At 43.5% G+C, this 19,132-nt stretch overlaps 1 protein-coding gene across 8 annotated transcripts in view; it reads left to right on the top strand.

Moving 5' to 3' along the window:
- The first annotated feature begins 14,146 nt into the window (after window positions 1-14,146).
- Window positions 14,147-19,132, top strand: part of LIMCH1 (LIM and calponin homology domains 1) — a 331,860-nt gene continuing 326,874 nt past the window's right edge. For 5 of the 8 annotated variants that reach the window (XM_023253171.2, XM_023253167.2, XM_023253170.2 and 2 more), the window contains exon 1: window positions 14,151-14,335. In XM_023253171.2, the coding sequence (XP_023108939.2) occupies window positions 14,240-14,335 (96 nt within the window). In that variant the 5' untranslated portion in view covers window positions 14,151-14,239. Of the gene's footprint in view, window positions 14,336-19,132 lie in introns of all 8 variants that reach the window. The other 3 variants (XM_023253168.2, XM_023253165.2, XM_023253162.2) reach the window with 2 other exon arrangements.

The raw sequence follows: 19,132 nt of genomic DNA, 5'->3' as shown, positions 1-19,132 counted from the left end.
TGATGTATAAGGCATGACAAATATTTTTGAGCTTATGATGTGAACCTTAAGTGCCTATCCATTTCTCACCTATGTTCAAGTATGGTCATGGTACGTTTCAGCCATGTCAATGAACTTTTTTCTTTTAAGTAAAATTAAGAAAATAGTAACACTAGCAATCCCCGCCCATTGTAAAATAGAGCATACAGAGAAGTTTAAATTATTAATAATCGTATCAAATATTGTTACTGTTAGTTATTGGTGTTCCTTACAAAATGTTTCTATGCAAGTATATGGTTACAAGAATTTGATCATAATATACACACCATTTAGAAACTTATTTTTCTCCTCTTTCACTATATATTACAAGCATTGAATATGTTAGTAAGCATAGAACATCCTCAGTGATTTTTAATGGCTATATATTGGTCCATTTAAATGTTTTTAAATGTTGATTTTTGACAGAGAGAGACAGAGACAGAGCATGAGTGGGGGAGGGGCAGAGAGAGGGAGACACAGAATCTGAAGCAGGTTCCAGGCTCTGAACAGTCAACACGGAGCCCGACACAGGGCTCCAACCCATGAACCACGAGATCATGACCTGAGCTGAAGTCGGAAGCTTAACTGAATGAGCCACCCAGTCGCCCCTATATTGTTTCATTTTAATAATTTATTATAATTTACCCCTGTTGAATATTTTGCTATAATTATTCACTATTGTAAGTGACACTGAAATGAACGTTCTTTATATATACTAACTTGCATGTCCAAAGATTTCCTTAAAATTGGTGCCAAAATGTCAAGATCGTTTATGTTGGTTTCTTCTCCCACCAATGGTATTTGTGAATGCCTGTTCCCCTACATTCTTAGTAATGTATCATTACCAGCCTATTTCATGTTTATCAATCTGTTAGGCAAAATAAATGGAATTTTGTTATAATTTGTGTATCTCTGATTGTTAATGATTTCTAAAAGATATGACACTCTTTCCACAATGCAGGAGTGAAAAAGCCACTATTTCTTTATTTTTCTGTACTTGGCCTCTTTTCTCAGCCTTCCAGTCCTCATTCCACTGGAAGGCTGGAAACAACCTCAGTCCCATTCACTCTTCTCAGGGATTGTAGCCAAATTCCAGGGCACTGAGGTTGAAGGCATTGGGTGTGTGTGTTTTGGGGGAATCCAACTGACTGGCAATGCCATTTTTTCCACACTAGTGTCTACTGGAATGAGATGGCCATCTATCCTTTTGATTCTGGATCACCTATCTGTCCCTGCAGGCTAAGGGACAACAAGATGTCAAGATGTCCAGAGGAGCTTTCATTGCTGACAGCTCACTTTGCCATTTCTGAGGCTCCCTTTGGGTACAGGTAGCATTGTGCTGCTCTGTGACAGGCCGGCACTCCGGAGAGATCCTGAGGCTGTCAGAGGCTCCATCTGCCTGGGAGGGCCACCACGTCCCTAGGGCAGTAAGTGTGGAACACCCAGCTGTTGAAATGCAGGGAAGGAAGGGCAAAGGAAGAAAGCAATTCCCCAGTGAAAAATACCTGCTACTGTTTCAGAGTATTATCTTATGCTAGGATCGGCCAATTGCACTAATCCTTTTGTGAGACGCCTGTTCTTGTTCTTTGTTTATGCCCACTGTTTTTAACTTTCTCAAAGGACCATACTCTCGTGTACTTGCAAATGTCTTTGTGCACACTTTTTCTTCCGGTTAACTCCTTCTTCGATTCTACGTATAATCATAGTTCTAGTTCCCTCCAAATTAACATTTATCATGCTGTAGGTAACTGCGTATTTATTCGTTTGTGGGCAGTGTCGACAATAAAACCTGCTAAAACAATTATTCTTCTCATTGAAATACTGTATTTCTTGAAGGAAAGGACTGTGTTATAGGCTTCTTTTTTTCCAAACGTGTCCTAAAACAGATTTAGAAGTACAGAAATAGTTTAAGCCTTGGGGCGCCTGGGTGGCTCAGTCGGTTGAGCATCTGACCTTGGCTCAGGTCATGATCTCGTGGTCTGCGAGTTCGAGCCCTGTGACGGGCTCTGTGCTGACAGCTTGGAGCCTGGAGCCTGCTTCGGATGCTGCCCCTCCCCGCTCATGCTCTGTCTCTCCCTCTGTCAAAAATAAGTAAACATTAAAAAAAAAAAAAGAAATAGTTTAAGCTTTTGTTGAATATACTTCACTAAGATGAAGATTAATGAGCAGGAGTGGTTTAATGTGCAACCTCTAGAATCAGAAAGAATCGAGCAAAGCTGGAATTTGTTATTTACTAACCGTATGACTTTGGGCAAGTTATTGAACAACCTCAGTGTTCTCATCTACAAAATGGGAAGGATTATAGTGACTTGATACGGAATTATTTTAAAGCACAGTGCCTGCCACTTAGTAAGCAAACAACAAATACAGGTGATTATTGTTAATAAATATTCTTAGGTGGAGAACAGAAAGGCTGACATGCTTACAGTCTTCTGCTTTGCTGATACTTGGTGGGCAGCACTGCGAATTACTGACATCAAGTAATTTATGCCAGAGAATTAGTGCTAGAGAGGCAAAAGAAGTGGTTAATATAACTGATGATTAGTGACTATGACTGATTCTTTTGCTGCTTTCTGTCGGGCTGGTAAAAACAATGTCTTCGGTGAGCTAGAACGTGATTGAGTTTATGTATGACTTTTTAGGAAGTGAGCGTTACACGAATTTAAGGCAGAATTGTCAATGCAAATGCTGTAGAGGCCAAGCAGCGACTACTAATGAATGAAGCAGGCTAAAGTGAAAGGATCAAGAGTGACAGGGGTTGCGGCAAATGGGAGCTCCACGCCCCTCCCAGGGGACAGCTGCTGAGCCCTGGCTTTGACAGTAATGCAGAACCAGCCACATCTTCCAAGTTTTCGAGAGAAGTTGGAAATCTAGAGTTTTGGTTTTTTTTGTTTTTGTTTTTCCTCCCCATGAAGTTTCTGAATTTCTAGAAGCTGGTAAGTAATTCAAGCATTGTTTTGAAACACTCTGCAGGCCAAAAAACCATGTCTGCAGGCCAGAACTGATTCACGGGTCACCAGTTTGTGACCTTTGATTTGAGATATCATTAGCATTTTCAAGAAGCACATAGAACTGCGGCAATTTTAGAGTTTAAAGGGCTGATAAAACATTACACGAACTTTGTCCAGTGTAATGTGAACTATTTTTAATAGCCCATCTAGTTAATTTGCATTATACATAGGTTAATTAAAAAAAAATGCACACAGTATTTTTTAACTCTTTTCATCCTTCAGCTAATTCTGCATTTGGGTTCAGCTGACTCTGTTTTCCATCTTGACCCCTGTGGAGATAGCCCAGGGAGTTCCTAAGTAAACTTCATTCTCCTAACAGGCCTCTGCATGATATCAGCTGGAGAAAGCCCTGTAGCTCAACAGGCAGATGGCAGTAAGAAATTAACTTGAACTTCAGCAAGGCCAAGGTTTCCATGGGAACAGAGGAAGCAGCCATACTGCCTGGCATTTGAACTGAATAGGAAACAGGCTCCCTATCAGCATAGTTTTAGAAATGACTGTACTATTCTACCATTCTCCCAGTGTATATTTAGTTTTCCCTCCTAGCGTGCTTTAACTTTAGCTAATAACCAGATAATAAATGATACTCAGGGACATGCTTAAATGGGTTAAAGTGTCTATGAGTATCAGACACAAGAAAGAAAGTGTAAGCATCTAATTGCTGAAATCTGAAAATCATTAATAAGCTTTAGTTGTCTCCAGCACAAAAACTGTGTTCTTTACTAAGCGAGCCCATGCCATGCAGAAATCATTGCTTTAATCTTATTTTACTTTAAGGAATTCAAAACTCAAACAAATGTATTTTTTCTGTCCGTGTGGGTTTTTTTTAAGGAATAAAATATATCATTAATATGTATTTTGTCTGAACTTCCAGGCACTCAACATGTGAGGAATAACTAACTCTGGAAAGTACTATGCTTTTCTGAATTAATGACTGAAGAGGGTTCATTTCACTTGTGTCTTTCACCCAGAGGTGGATTAACCTGGAAACTAAGGGAATTTAAGCTTCGTGTCACCTCAGTTATGTTAGCCTCTTCCAAGGCCCTGGAGTGAGCCTCCAGAATATTCACGTTGCCATATATTTCTATAAACTTTTTGTAACATTTGTAAAAGATATTTTCATTTGCAGTGGTTAAGACTGCTGTCTGTTTCCACTCAAACTTGCCCTCCATCGTAATTTCCCTCCCGTTGATGGATGATGAGATGGCTACAGGGATTTTTGAGGTGTGGGTAAGGGGAATAGAGTTGGGGATACATTAATTATGGATTCAGTGGGATATATGTGGGTCACAGTTTTGTGTATGGGTGTGTTACTGCCAGTTGTCCTGGAGTAAGAATAACTTCTAGTAATATTCTTACTGCCCACTATGTCAATCTACAATGTGTCAGCTCCAGGATACAAGGGGCCAGCTCAGAGGCTGGATTGAGGCAGGAGTATGGCTCCTGGCGTCCTGGGATGTGGGTGTGGGAGAGAAACAAAATTAAGTAGAGCCAGGATCTAGCCTGTGGAAAATTCTTTCCATCATCAGACAGGTAAAGTTATAAATGGAGGATTTGGCTTTCGATATGTTCTAGACAAATTGGAAGTTCTAGCCTATGGGAAATAGTCTTGATAATGCAATGCATACAATTATAAACACACTGTATTCTTATGGGAATTGTGTGATACGGAATTTATCAGAATTTCTATGATTAAATTTCCATCTGAAGTTCATGAAACACTGATGACAAAGGTAACATAAAAATCAATACGTGAGGGGTGCCTGGGTGGCTCAGTCGGTTAGGCGGCCAACTTCGGCTCAGGTCACGATCTCACAGTCCATGAGTTCGAGCCCCATGTCTGGCTCTGTGCTGACAGCTCAGAGCCTGGAGCCTGTTTCAGATTCTGTGTCTCCCTCTCTCTGACCCTCCCCCGTTCATGCTCTGTCTCTCTCTGTCTCAAATAAACGTTAAACAATTTTTTTTAAATAAAAAAAATTAATACATGATTACCACAGTAACACCGATGACAAAATGGTTAATGAGACCAGTTGATTCAAAGAGCATTTAAGATGGGTCATTACTACAGTGACTGTAACTTACAGGAAACTTGAAAGGCTTAAAATCTCATAACTTGTATAAAAAAATTAGATAGAAGTTTTCCCAAATTTGATAATAATCTTGAAAATTTACATCATGTTGTCAAAAATGAACTGTTGCAGCTGAAAGAAACTTTCTGAACAATAACAAAAGTCTAGAATTTATTAATGCCACGCGTGCCATTGTTAGTGATAAAATACTCCTCTTCTACAAAATCATTTACTGGTCTAAGTCCTAAACAATTAGTGCTGTTACTGTTGAGTTTTTACAACCTAATATACGTACAGGGCTTAAATTAGTTCATCTTGTATTATTGTTCTTTAATCAGCATTATATACTACATGGGAGTTACGTATTTTTTGGGGGGGAGGGAGTTATGTCTGAAAAACTTCCAGTTATACAGTTAACCTCAGACACACACTGATGCGGTCACGTGTTTTGTTTTGTTTTTGTTTTTGTTTTTGTTTTTGAGAGTAAGCTCATAATGGCTCCGAATTATTCCGATTTACCGTAAACACAGGTGTCTCTAATGCCAGTGATAATATGTACTCTGCATGTAAACCAGCAGCTTCTAAATAAACAATGATAGCATGACAATTGTAAATATGAAGAAATAGAACTTGAGTTATTTTAATGCTGTTATTCTTCATGAAAATCAACCTCTGAACTTCGCGAGTTTCTTTTTTGGAATCAATTTTTCATGTGTTTTCTCCCCCCATTTTATAGTAATATAACTAAATACAGTAATGCGAGTAAAATATTAATCTATTACTTTTGTCCTTTCTGTCCTTTCTGTAATGTATGTTGTGATTTTTATTATTTTATTTATTCCTCTTATGAGTATATAAAGTCTAATAAAGGAAAAGTTCGGTGAAAAAAACCAAACCAAATGTCAATTTACATGCAAGATATAAGACTGCACCTCTCTCTGTCTCTTCTCTCTACAGAAAATGATTATACTAAATATCATATGAGGAAGTAATCAAAGAGGATAACCCCCTAAAAGGTAGGAAAAAGCCTTACAGAGATGTGTCAGGCAGTCAATTAACAAAAATAATTTTATTTTTCTGGATTTTGTAATGGTTATGGTATTTGATAGCCTCTTAAAATTTGTAATTTGTTTTATTTCTTTTAGCATTCTAAATAAATATTCATGTTCAAAGCCAATTTCGTATTTGTAATTTGTAAAAGGTCCAGGATGAGTAAAACCCAGATCTACCCTATTCTTATTCCCCCATAACGGCAAAGTCAGTTTTTTTAGAGAAGAATTTATAGAGAGTAAAATGCACAAACCTTAAATGTATAGATTAAATTTTTACCTATTTACATAACTGTATAACCACCATCCATGAAGATGTAAAACATTTCCGTCACCTCAAAAAAATGAAAATTTCTAATATTCTCAGGTTTGAAGAGTTTCTGTATCCATGAGAATATTTTGCCAAGAAAAAGCAATACTCAACACAAACAAACTCTTAGTAATAAAATTAGAGTTATTAAAATTAAGAAATTTAACAGAGAGACTAGAAATGAAGGTTGAGGAAAGTTGAGGAAGGTTGAGGTTGCCCAGAACATCAAGTGGAAAGACAAAGAGATGGAGAAAAGAAGAGAAAAGATGAGGCACAGGGGACCATCAAGAGAAACAGCCCCAAAAAATAGGAGTCCCAGAAGAAGAAAATGGAAGGGAAAAAACTTTGAAAGAAATAAACATTTTCAGACTTGAAGAATGATATGACTTTTAAGGAATCTCTTACTACCCAGAAGATCCATAGTTCAGAAGTGTTATATAGTATAGTTTTTACTTGCATTTCTCTTACAAAATCTTCTTAAAATTTTGTGAAACAAATATAGTTGAAAAATTAAAACCATTAAAAATGAATATGTTAGACGTGTAATTGATCTTCACTATAGTCTGGCTCAAACTATTTGTTGGACATTTGGCCATTGTCATTCATTCATTCACTCACTCATCCATCCATCCATCCATGCATGCATGCATCTATTCAGCACTTACTTGGTGCCAAGCCATGGCAGTTCAGTGTCAAAGGAAAGGACTGATTCCTACTATACATCTAACCACAGTATAGTATTATACGTGCTGTTGTAGAGGCACAAAGAAGCAGCCATCCAAGTATTTATCATTGTAATTAAACAATGTATCTTTTAAATAAGTGTAATACATTTTTCTGGACTCATGCTGTTTGAATCTAATGATTCATATGTTTCATAAATTCTAAAAAATTCTAGCCATTCTTTTTTGAAATATCACCTCTCCTCATTGTCTCCATTCTCTTCTTCTATAATTCCTAGTAATTGTTTTGTGAGAAATTTGTATTTTCTTAACCATTCTTTAGTATTTTTTTCTGATTTTCCTATGCTTTGTTCCAATGATAAGTCCAATGATCTATCTTCCAGTTCATGAATCTTGTCTTCACTTGTGTCTAACCTATACTCTAACCCATCCTTTGCATTTTAAATGTATCACTACAATTTTCTAGTTGTTCTTTTCACACCTGTTCATATCTGTGTGTCCTTTTTACTGTATCTTGTTATTTTCTTCTGTTTGGATTCATTATTCTACGTCTGTAATCACTTAAAAATTTATTTTATAACATTTACTGATAGCTCTATTAAATGAATTCTGGGAAACTTAATTAGGTTCTTTGTTGTGTCTCTTAAAATTTTGTTTAGATTACATTATTTTTGCATGCATTTTGTATTTTTAAAAAAATTTTAAATGTTTTTATTTTATTTTTGAGAGAGAGAGAGAGAGAGACAGAGTGTGAGTGGGGGAGGGACACAGAGAGAGGGAGACACAGGATCTGAAGCAGGCTCCAGGCTCTGAGCTGTTGGCACAGAGCCTGATGCAGGGCTCGAACTCATGGACTGTGTGAGATCGTGACCTGAGCTGAATTTGGATCCTTAACCAGCTGAGCCATCCAGGAGCCCCCGTATATTGTACTTTTAAACTGAAAACTCATCTTTATCAGGGTTTGTCTGTGAGAGTCCCATGAGGATTGGATGGAAGTCATGTCTTCCAAAGGAATTTTACATTTGTTTCTTCTAGGTGTCCAAGAGGTCCTAGACTAAATTCCCAGTTAGGGTCTTGGCTTGAGGGCCCTTGGATCATGTATATGTTGTCCATAAAGAGGATTAGGCTTTTGTTTACACATTCTCCAGGGAGGCTCACCCACATCCCCCAACCCAAAGTCAAGACAAAACAGCTTCCTTATTGTCTCCTTCTCTGGTGATGGAATATGTTCTAGTGCAGTCTCTCTCTGTGGAAGCTGTGTGGGTGTGTGTGTGCACATATGTGTGTGTGTGGGGGGGGGGCATTGCTGCTCAGTTGCATTCTCCACATGGCACAGGCCCCAGGCCTCAACTTCTATTACTTCAGTCCTAGCCCTAGGTTTCCTAGTCTAGCGGCTACTATGCACTATGGCTCTCCATGGGACAGTCAAGCGTCAGATCATGAAGCTACTGCCCTGGTTTTATCTTTCCTTTCCATTTTGCCTCCTGGGGAACCTCTGTTAGTTTCTTTTGAGCTCAGCTCTTCATGGAAAGAATATTATTTTGTGTGGCATTAATAGGAATTTTGTAGCGGAGAAGTTATTTAGTCTGTCATAGTGTGGGAAATTGAAATTGCTATTTATGTTCTTTTCATTTTTTATATTAAAACTTTTTTTTAAGTTTATTTATTCTTGAGGGGGGGTGGTAACATGAGCAAGGGAAGGGCACAGAGAGGGAGAGACACAGAATTCCAAGCAGGTGCTGCACTGTCAGCACAGAGCTGATCTTAGGGCTTGAACTCACGAGCTGTGAGATCATGACCTGAGCCAAGACCAAGAGTCAGATGCTTAACCGACTGAGCCACCTAGGTGCCCCTATTCATGTTATTTTTAAATGGTTTTAAATGTCAAAGCAATGATGAATTGAGAATATTTTTCAAAACCCTCCTTAAATATTCTCACACGTATTTCCCTGTGTTGAGAATCACTACATTATGGGAACAGAGAAGGAGAGGTGACTAATTTTGACTTGGCTGTTAAGGAAGTCACCAGAAAGGTGGTGTTCAAGTCAGACTTTGGAGAATGAGCAATTTGCACACTTATTTACCATCAACCATAAATCTTCAAGCTGTTTTGCACAGTGAAACTTAGAGTTAGTCTTTGTCCAATTGATTTACTTCATCTTATATATTAATAGATATACATATTTTAATATACGACATCATCAAAGTTATTATTAACCATTGATTTCTAAGTGTCAGGCAAGGAAGCAGATGCCTTATCAATAAAACTGAAAACCTAGGAAGACTAAACAAGATTTTCACTCATGTGACATTAATGAGTGACAGGGCTGGATTCAAACATGAGTGTGGCAACTGTAAAACACACGCTTCAGGGAGCTTAGCTGGCCAATGGCCCCAGCTGCTGTGCTCTGAGGTCCATTGCCACGTTTGCGCTGAGCCCCACTTTCCCCTGCTCTCAGGCTGTTACTAAATATGGCAGGGATACTAAGGCAGGCTTTTCTGGGGCAGACATGGGACTCCTCTGGCAGCAGACTGGCTCCCTGACCTCCTTGCTGAACCTTCCTCCGAGTGAAAGGCAGCCTAAGATGACTATCTACCCGACCTTCCTTCCCTCTCTTGGCTTGAGGTCAGGCTTACATTGTACTCTGCTTCCTCAGCATTTTCTCTCGAAGTCATTTCTCTAAAAAAATCCTTACGCCTTTAACTCCATCTTGGTTCTGCTTCTCAGAAGACCCTGACTATCACACTCAATTTGTGTGACCTCAAAACCCATAGGTTTTTATAAAAACTAAGTAAAAACACTAAAGATCGAAACATAAGAGTGACAACTGCAAAGTCGTTAGAAGAAACATAGGCACAAATCTTCGTGACTCTCGATTAGGCAACGCTTTCTTAGATATGACTCCGAAAGCACAAACAACAAAAGAAAAAAAAATAGGTAGCTTCGACTTCATTAAAATTAAAAATGTTTCTGCTTCGAAGAACAGGATCAAGAAAGTGAAAAGTCAACACATGGAATGGAAGAAAACATTTGCAAATTATATATCTGATAAGGGACTCCTCTCTAGAATATATAAAGAACTCTCATAACTCAATGATAAAAAGAGAAATGAGTCAATTAAAAAATGAACAAAGATATGAATAGACACTTCTCCCAAGAAGATGAACATGAAAAGATGCTCAATTAAAGGAGCATCAGGGAAAATTAGTCATCAGGGAAATGCAAATTAAAGCCACAATAAGATGCCACTTCACATCCACTAAGATAACTATAATCAAAAAAATCAGAAAATAGTAAGTGTTAACAAGGAGGTGGGGATGCTGGTGGGAACGTCAAAATGGTACAGCCATCTGGAAAAACAGCCTGGTTGTTTAACAAAAGGTTAAACATAGAATTGTCATATGACCCAGCGATTCCACTTGGCATATATCCAAGAGAAATGAAAACATAGGTCCACACAAAAACTTTTACGTGAATGTTTATTGCAGCATTATTCACAATAACTAAAAAGTGAAAATAACCCAATGTCTATCAACAGAAGATTGGGTATACAAAATGTGATATACTCCTACAATGGCATATTATTTGCCTGTAAAAAGGAACGAAGTACTGATACATGTTGCTACATGGATGAACCTTGAAAACATTATGCTAAGTGAGAGAAGCAGTACACAAAGGGCCACATATTACGTGATTCAGTTTATACAAAATGCCAAAATAGGCAAATTTATAAGGACAGAAAGTAGATTAGTGTTTGTCAGGGCCATGGGAAATTTGGGAGATGACAGCTGAAGAGTATGGGTGTCTTTTTGGAGAGATCAAAATGTTCCAAAATTAATTGTGATTGTTGCACGACTCAGTGAATGTACTAAAAAACACTGAAATGTACACTTTAAATGGGTGGATTGTATGGTAGGTGAATGATATCTCAGTAAGTCTATCACTAAAAAATTCATGTTCTTTGAATACACTATACTATCCTTCATTTGGCATTTATCATAGAGTACCTTGTCTTATGGTTATTTTTTCCAACCAAAATGTTGCTTCATACCTTCCAAATAGTGACGATCGTTGAATTGTGGAGTTTCTTCTGGATTTGGTTTCTTCATTATAGTTTTCAAATTCTCTCCAATGGGTGTACATTACTTTTATACTTGAAAATTACATTACAGAGAAATGCAAATGTTGTTTCATTAACAAAATTATTAGCTCCTAAAGAAAAAGGTCTGTGTCCCTTGTGGATTCTTCTGAATCTGTTACACATAGTAGGTGTTTAACAATAATTTGTAGATATTCTTGATAATGGCACTAGGTTTGAACTCTATTGTGGTTGTAAGTCCTTGGGTCTTTGCTAATCTACATGAATTTCTTACTGGTAACAGAGTCCTGGAAAAGTAGGTGCTATTGTGTGATTATAAACCTTGAAAGACAAAGTATTTTCACTTAAAGAAAAAAACCCATGTTTTAGTTTGAGTGTCAGTTTCAGTAGCAGATTTTTACAGATATGATAGATTTCATCTTAATGAAAGCATTTTCAAACAGACTCAGATATGTCATCTGGGGCAGTGGTTTCCCCTCCTCCTAGTGACACTCCTGTTAGCGTGTTCGAGTCAGTTTGTGAATTATTTACTTTCTCGTGGTTCTTTGTGGAGACAAGGTCATCCTCTGACAATATTTTATTAGCCCCTTTCCTCAGCTTGTCTTCTCTACTCATCTTTGTAACATCACCCTTCCCTCCTTTTTTGGAAGGCGGGAGGGGAGGGATGGTCAGCTGGCTTATACCGAGCACTGACTATCTGCCAGCCCCAACTTTGGTCCTTTCGCATTCAGAAATCCCGTTTGCTCCTCACAATGATTCTGCGGAAATGTTGCCATTTCAGCCTCATTGGAGATGAGGAAACTGAGGCACACATTGTAAGAGGCAGGGTCTGGACCGGGGCTGGCAAGGCAGGGCGGTGTGTGGGTAAAGGCAGACCTGGCACCAGGCTGTCTGGGCTTGAATCAGGGCTTCAGTGCTCACCAGCTGTGGGGACTCTCCCCCCTTCTTTCTCCTAGTTCCTTACAGGGTTGATAATAGTCTATCTTACATGGTTAGAATAGGGAATGAGTTAGTCAATTATTTGTCATGCACTTAGAACAGTGCCTGGCACAATGTGAGTGCCATATAAGTGTTTTAAAAGTAAATAAACTGAAAGCTGTCTGACTCTAAAGCCGGTAATGGTGGAATTTCAGGCCTGCTTTTTGTTCCATTCCCCTATTAAAGCAGCAGAATTGGGCAAAAACTAAACTTGGACTCTGAACAGGGAACAGAGACTTAGCTGCTGAGACGTTCATGGATTTCCTGCCCTGACCAACCCCTCTTGCCATCAGCCGTTCTAAAATGTGAATCCATTTGCTTAAAGTTAGCTAAGACTGTTGAGTTCTTATGTCCCAGCCCTGGGCTCACCTGTGGATGCCCATGCAGTAAACCCCACCATGGCCTGACCTCACCTCCCCCTTCCCCACCCCAAGTGTGGCCTGGCCTGCGTCTCCCATGTTGTCACTCCCACTTGGTCCCTTCCCCAGCACACTCCAGTCATGCTGGCCTTCTGTGGGCTCCTTGACCCCCACCAGGCTCATTCCTATCTCAAAGCCTGTGTGTGCGTCTGGAAACGTTTCCCCAGATTGCTGCGTGGTTAACATCTCTCCCATTCACGTCCCCTCATCACCTCATCTCGTCAGAAAAACCTTCCAGGATCATCCGTTGGGCTCTCAAGCAAAACAGAAGGCATGCTTCAGGAGACTGGCTGAGGGAGTTTATTAGGACACCATTAGGAGGAATTGGGCAGGGTGGGGAAACCACAATAAGATGGGGAGGCCTCTACCACCACCTGGCCTGGGGAAATAGGATGGCACAAGAGGAGGCAGGGAACTTTCCAGAACCCAAGGACGGGCCCCAGACGGAGCTGTGGTCCTCAGGGGACTGGTGCAGCCCATCTGCTTCTGCGATAAGGGGCAGCTTAAACACTCCTCCTCCCTCTCCTCCACCGCCCCCCCCCCTCGCCCCACCTCCTGCCTCCCTCCCATTCACGGAACCTGGACACCCAGATGGGATCAGCCTCTCAGATGGAGGACGCAGAGGTAATCAGAAGTTAGCCAACGCTCTCTCTTCCCAGGTCGGCGTTTATCTTCTCTTTTACCTTCTTAACATACATGACTCTCCACAATTATTTTGTTTTACACGTTCATTGTCCCTCCCCCCATTCCCTCTAGAATGTAGTTATCTTAGAGGGCATGGATTTCGGAGTTTTTAATTTTTCTTTCTTTTTTCATCTCTGGGTCCCCAGCGCCAACCTCAGTGTCTGATATATAGCAGGCGCACAGTAAATATGGGTTGAATGAATCCAAAGACTGGGTCACAAATAGCTCTCTTGAAGAGAAAAGGCTTATAAGGGTCGTTTTTCCTTTTTCGTACAAAAGGATCGGGTGAGTGAACACTCCGGAGCGCCAGGACCGAGGCCGCACCTCTTGCCCCCACTTCCGCGGCCGGGAAGGACGGCAGGTGCGGCCAGGCCACTGCCCGAGCGTCCTCCTGCCCCGCTGCGGCCGCGCCGGCTCGCCCGGGGACGTGTGCGTCACGGTGGGCACGCGTCTCCCAGGTGCCGCCAGACCCGCCCGTCCGTAGCGGGCCCGGCGCGGGGACGTGCGAGGCGGCTGGCCGAGTCCCTCTCCAGGCCCCGTTGCGGGCAGGGAGGGAGACACCCAGTGCTCCCTCGTGGTTATTTTTAGTCGGTAGCTGACACCCTCCCCCCGGAGGGGGGGCGAGCCGCCCGAGAAGGTGGGGAGAGAGGGAGCTCCCGGCGCCTCCGCGCTCGCTCCCGCCGGGGACTCAGGGCGCGGCGGAGCCCGGGCGGCGCAGGGAACAGCTGCCGCGGCGTCCTCCGGCAGCGCGCCGCTCTCCTCCGGGACCTGCGCCGGGCGGGGGCGGGGCGGGCAGGGGAGGGGAGAGCGAGCGGGCGGGCGGGAAGGGGCGGGGAGCGCGCTCCTGCGGCGGCAGCGGTGGCGGCGGCCGTCCTCATCCCAGCGGCCCAGCGCTCGAGTGCACGCGGGGCTTCGCAAATGGCTTGTCCCGCCCTGGGTCTGGAAGCTCTTCAGCCTCTGCAGCCGGAGCCGCCCCCCGAGCCCGCTTTCTCCGAGGCGCAGAAGTGGATCGAGGTAGGTGCTCGGGACTGGCGGGAGGCCTTGCAGGGGCGTCCGAAGCCACCTACCCGCACACACGGACGACAGGTCCAGTCTCGCCTCCCCCCCCCCCCCCCACTTTCTTTTGCCAGCTGCTCCGGGTCACCCGCCCGGGGCCTCGGGCGAGCTGCGATGCCTGGCACGGGTCTCGGGCGAGGGTGGGCGCGAATAAGGGACGCTGCAGTCTAGCTGCGCGCGTGGATAGCAGGAATCGGGCTCCTGCGCCTCCATCCCTCCTGCCTGCCAGCCGCGCAAATCTCAGCTCCCGCCGCTTCTACACGGGGCCAAGGGAAGCGCTGTGCCCGCAGAGGCGCCGCAAAGGCGCAGGAAGCGCGAGACCCAGAGTGCTGCGGGAGCCGCATTTCAGGGCGTCCTGCTCACCGTCCTACCTTCTGCCTCTCGACGCCCCCCGCCCCCCCCCCCCCAGCTACTCCCGAGCGGAGTTGGCAGTGTCTCCACGGAAGCGCGTACCCACCGGAGCTTCTGGCTGTATTCCTGGCAGTGGGTCAGGTGTGAGCCTGGCATAGCGCACAGGGCCGGCAGCCTGCAAGACCCACCTGCGAGCGCGCCATCCGCATAGACGCTGCCTAGCCATTGGCAGCTCCCACTCCATGCCAGAGGCGGTGGGGCGGGCTCCCAGGGGCCGGGTACCCGGCCCCGCTGCATATTTCACTTCTTAAATGACTCGGTGGCAGGCCAGGGAAATCACTGGAGCTCTCGGCTCAGTCCGGGAAGCGCTCGCCGGGTGATCCTGATTCTCGATGTCTATCTGTAGATGCAGTTTGGTGGCCCTGCGCTCTCGAAATGACGTGTCTGCCGGGGATCAGGACGCTTGGAGGGCGCGAGGGGGGAAAGGTGACCCCCTGTGATCCGTGCACTGAGCCTCTGTTTCGCTGGACCACCTTTCTGAAGGCTTAGCGGAAGGCAAATTTGACCCTTTTTCTCAGTGACAGGCAGCCCTCCTTGCCGATAGTTCAAAGGAGGAAAGGTACCGCTAAGTCATTGGCCCAGCAATGGTGAAGCCTGTTTCCACCCAGCTTGTCACTCAGTGACATCCCCTGTGGCACAACAGTTCTCAAGATGCTGCTGGGGTAACAGCGCTACATGGTACAGATTTGAACCTGCTGAGCTGCCTGCAGAAACCACCCTCACTTAAGGCTGCCCTAATGCTCCAGCAAGGGACCTCCACCTCACTGGGTTAACCCGCCGCCCGCAGGATTGTTAGGCAGAGTTTAGAAACATCTATTTAAAAATAGGGCTAAAGAAACAGAAGAATAAACTCGAGGCTTTTTTGATAAAAACCCCAATCGTATCTCTCTTAATGTGTCGGCTCATGATCAGATGAGAAGACGACTCGGGCTTTTAATTTTTGGTATGTGGCTGGAAAGGCTTGGGGCGCGATGGTGCTGTCTGTGCTGCCCCCAGGGCACACAGGAGACACATCCCTGTTCGCTGGCTTATTGAGAGTTGGAGAACTATATTTTTCATGTTCTTGAACTTTAAAATTCTCAGGCGAGATTTTGGATGTGGAGAGTAGGTAAGGGGAGGGTATCAGGGCAGGGCAATCTTGCAATTCTTGAAGGCAAGTGGTTTATCTTCAATATCCTTAATCTAACATTGATATAGCCTACTTAAAAAAAATGTGTTGTAGTATAAATTACATTCAGGAAAGTGCAAAAATCTTTTTTTTATTAATTTTTTTTTTACATTTTTTATTTATTTTTGAGAGACAGAGCACAAGTGGGGGAGGGGCAGAGAGAGAAGGAGACACAGAATCCGAAGCAGGCTCCAGGTTCCGAGCTGTCAGCACAGAACCTGATGCAGGGCTCGAACTCACGAACTGTGAGATCATGACCTGAGCCGAAGTCGGACGCCTAACGGACTGAGCCACTCAGGAGCCCCAGGAAAGTGCACAAATCTTAAGTGCACATCTCCACGAATGTTGTCACGTGTATATATACACAATTATAGTCCCCACCTAGGTGGAGATCTAAACCGTCTCCTTCAGCCCAGAGGACCACGGTCTGTTTTTAAGTGGTGGTGTACATTAGGCTACATATTTATTATGCAGGGCAGGATATCAGCTTTTGTCTTGGTTCCACTGGTTTTAAAAAAAGAAGGGCTTCCTTAGGAAAGCAGAGCCCCATTAGGCCCTGTAGACGGTCTGGCATTATTCGTCCTACCTTACCAGTATGCCAGTTTGAGCCTGCGAAAACCGAGGGGCGCGCGTGCCTTTAGGACCAGGCGCTCCGCTCTGCGCGTGCATTATTGAAGCGGCCTATCTCCTTTCAATTGCGGAGTTCGGTTTCTGGGAAAGGAGAGCTTCCCCTCCCAGGCTGTATAAAAAGGTATTTGCTCCAGGGAGAGATAGTGACCTCCCCCTTTCCTTCGCGGAGGTTCCTCTTGAAATGTAAATGCCCCGTCTACAAACCCGGGGAACCCGGGAGCAGTAACAGATGGTTTTGCACGCAGTTGCCCGGTGAACAAAGATTCCTCGGCTAATATAGCAATAATGTAGCACTCGGAGCGAGCTGAATTCCTGGATGGATCGTTATCTCGAGACAATTGCATCTCCTTTAGGGGCCCCATTGTCTTCAGCGACATCCTCATTGGTAGGGCTTTGTTTTTCACTTTTGTTCCGTCGGTGATTAAATTTCCCACAGGCGCCCCTCCCCCCCTTGAGTAGTCAGGAATTTCACCCTTTCAGAAAAATGTTCCCTTGGGTGCAGCAGGTTAATAAACAAACTTTGCAGCTTGTCTCTCCTCCTCAGTCCTTGGTCTTCCTTGAGTCATGGGTTGGCGAGAAAAGGTTCATTCTTAATAAAGGCTTGAGGAACAAGCTCCATGAGATCACTTGTTAGTGAGGAATTTCTCAGCCTTCAGCCGGGGCTGTTGGAGGGCCGGGTTACTGGCAGGAAACGGTGGCCTGGGAACTGATGCTGCCACCTCAGCCCACCCCCAGTTTCTGCCTTAGCTGGCAAAGGTGAAAACCCTGATGGGGGGTCACAGACCATGTGGGAACAGCTCCGTAAGGCGGTGCCTCTTTTTATAGCTGCATGTGTTCATGTGGGTTTAGGGCACCCCTGAAGGAAACAGCAAACTTCCAGTATTAAGTGTGGCTACCAGCAGGCAGGAGCCTAACTTCCTTCCAGATTCCTTTTGTAGAAGGCCTTCCTAAACAAAGGGGCAGCCAGGACAGCACTGGGATTAAGAGGTCAGACTTCGGAGCTGGGGAGTCTGGGTTTGAATCCTGGGTCTCTTGCCCTCTAGCTGTGTGACCTTGGGCCGCGTTTCCTCTCCTTTTGGTTCTAAACATTTTCTTTGAAAGCTAGCTCTGTTTGTTAAAATATATTGTGGAAAGCATCTGGAAAACAGGGGCACTAATAATAGCTTGCCTATCTGTAGTGTGAGTGTGTGAGAATTAGATTAAGTTAATAGTTTTTAAATGCTTAGAATGGTACCCACTATTGTGCCGAGTGCCGAGTAACTAGTGGTTGGCATTATCTCCTTTACTCCTGCTAGAACCACGACCATCATCACTACTAACATGATTAACACTCCTATTACTGCTATTATTGTCGTCTGCCTACAGCTGTTTTGAAAGAAAATCTTCAGGACCCTGAGTTTCTTCCCGTAAAAAGTGTAATTCAATCACCTACCGATCTCATGCCATTATTTACCTTGTTAGCTCTGAACGCCTGGCCTAGAACTTAAGTAGATGCTCTGCTAACTTACATTCAAAGAGATTTAGGGATCAGAGCAAAACCAGTAATGTGTACTCATAAAATGATCCTGGTAGTCCATTAATGCTTAGAAAATCATTCCTCAATACTGTGTTGAAAATTTAAGTTTAATGCAGAATCTTTGTTACTAACCACTAGGCAGAGTGCTCAATGCCTCTCCTCTGACAGACGACCCAGTAGTTAGGTTATTAGACAAATAGTGGCTGTCTGAATATTCATCTCAAACATCGCAGTGTTTTGTTCACTAAAGTTGTACCTGCGCCTGCTGGGGAGAAGGAGAAATCCCCCCCTCTGTTTCCCTTCCTTCCTTTCTTTCCTTTTTTCTTTTTTCCCCTGATGATATTTACTGACTTACAGGAGTTTGTTAGCAGGTAGATGATTCTAATTTTTTTTTTTTTTAGTAATCAAGACCCCCCCCCCCACCCCCCACCCTTTGCCTCTCTGCCCACAACAATATTTATCTGTTCTAATCTGTAGTTCTTCTCTGCAGTGCCAAACACTTTCTGGAGAAACAGATGTCCCTTCAACTTGGTTTCAGTTATGATTTGGAATAGGTTGCCAGGTCTTTGAGGAGGGGTTGGAAATTTCAACCCAACTCAGCCTTGCTTGCTTCTCAACTCGAGAGGTCTCTGGACCCCTTTAACTTTAATCATAGCATGCCTCTGGGGCTTGGTGCTGAATATAATCTTATTTGTGACCTAATCCGTATTTCACAGGAGTGGGAACTAGTGCTGGGAGGGATCAGTTCCTCATTTTGGGTCATTTCCCCTGTCCATATAGAACTGTTTTCTTATTCAACTGGGACCTGATTTTGAAGATTAAAAGCACCGAGGATCCCTTAGCTCTCCAAGACTGAAAGATGTTGTATTGTTTGGCAGTGGGGAAAATTTATGAGTAGTCTTTGAGAGAATCTAGCATTTAGCGGCCAGTAATATATGACATTTGCAATGTAATGACAGGTGAACATGTGCCATAAGTTATATAGTCGTTCAAATTCTCCACCTCTTAGGGACCCCAGGAGTCTTACGAC

This window comes from Felis catus, chromosome B1, assembly GCF_018350175.1.
Source record: "Felis catus isolate Fca126 chromosome B1, F.catus_Fca126_mat1.0, whole genome shotgun sequence".
Classification (NCBI taxonomy): domain Eukaryota; kingdom Metazoa; phylum Chordata; class Mammalia; order Carnivora; family Felidae; genus Felis; species Felis catus.
The sequence above is the reverse complement of the archived record's forward strand: the minus strand, read 5'-3'. Positions and strand labels throughout refer to the sequence as shown.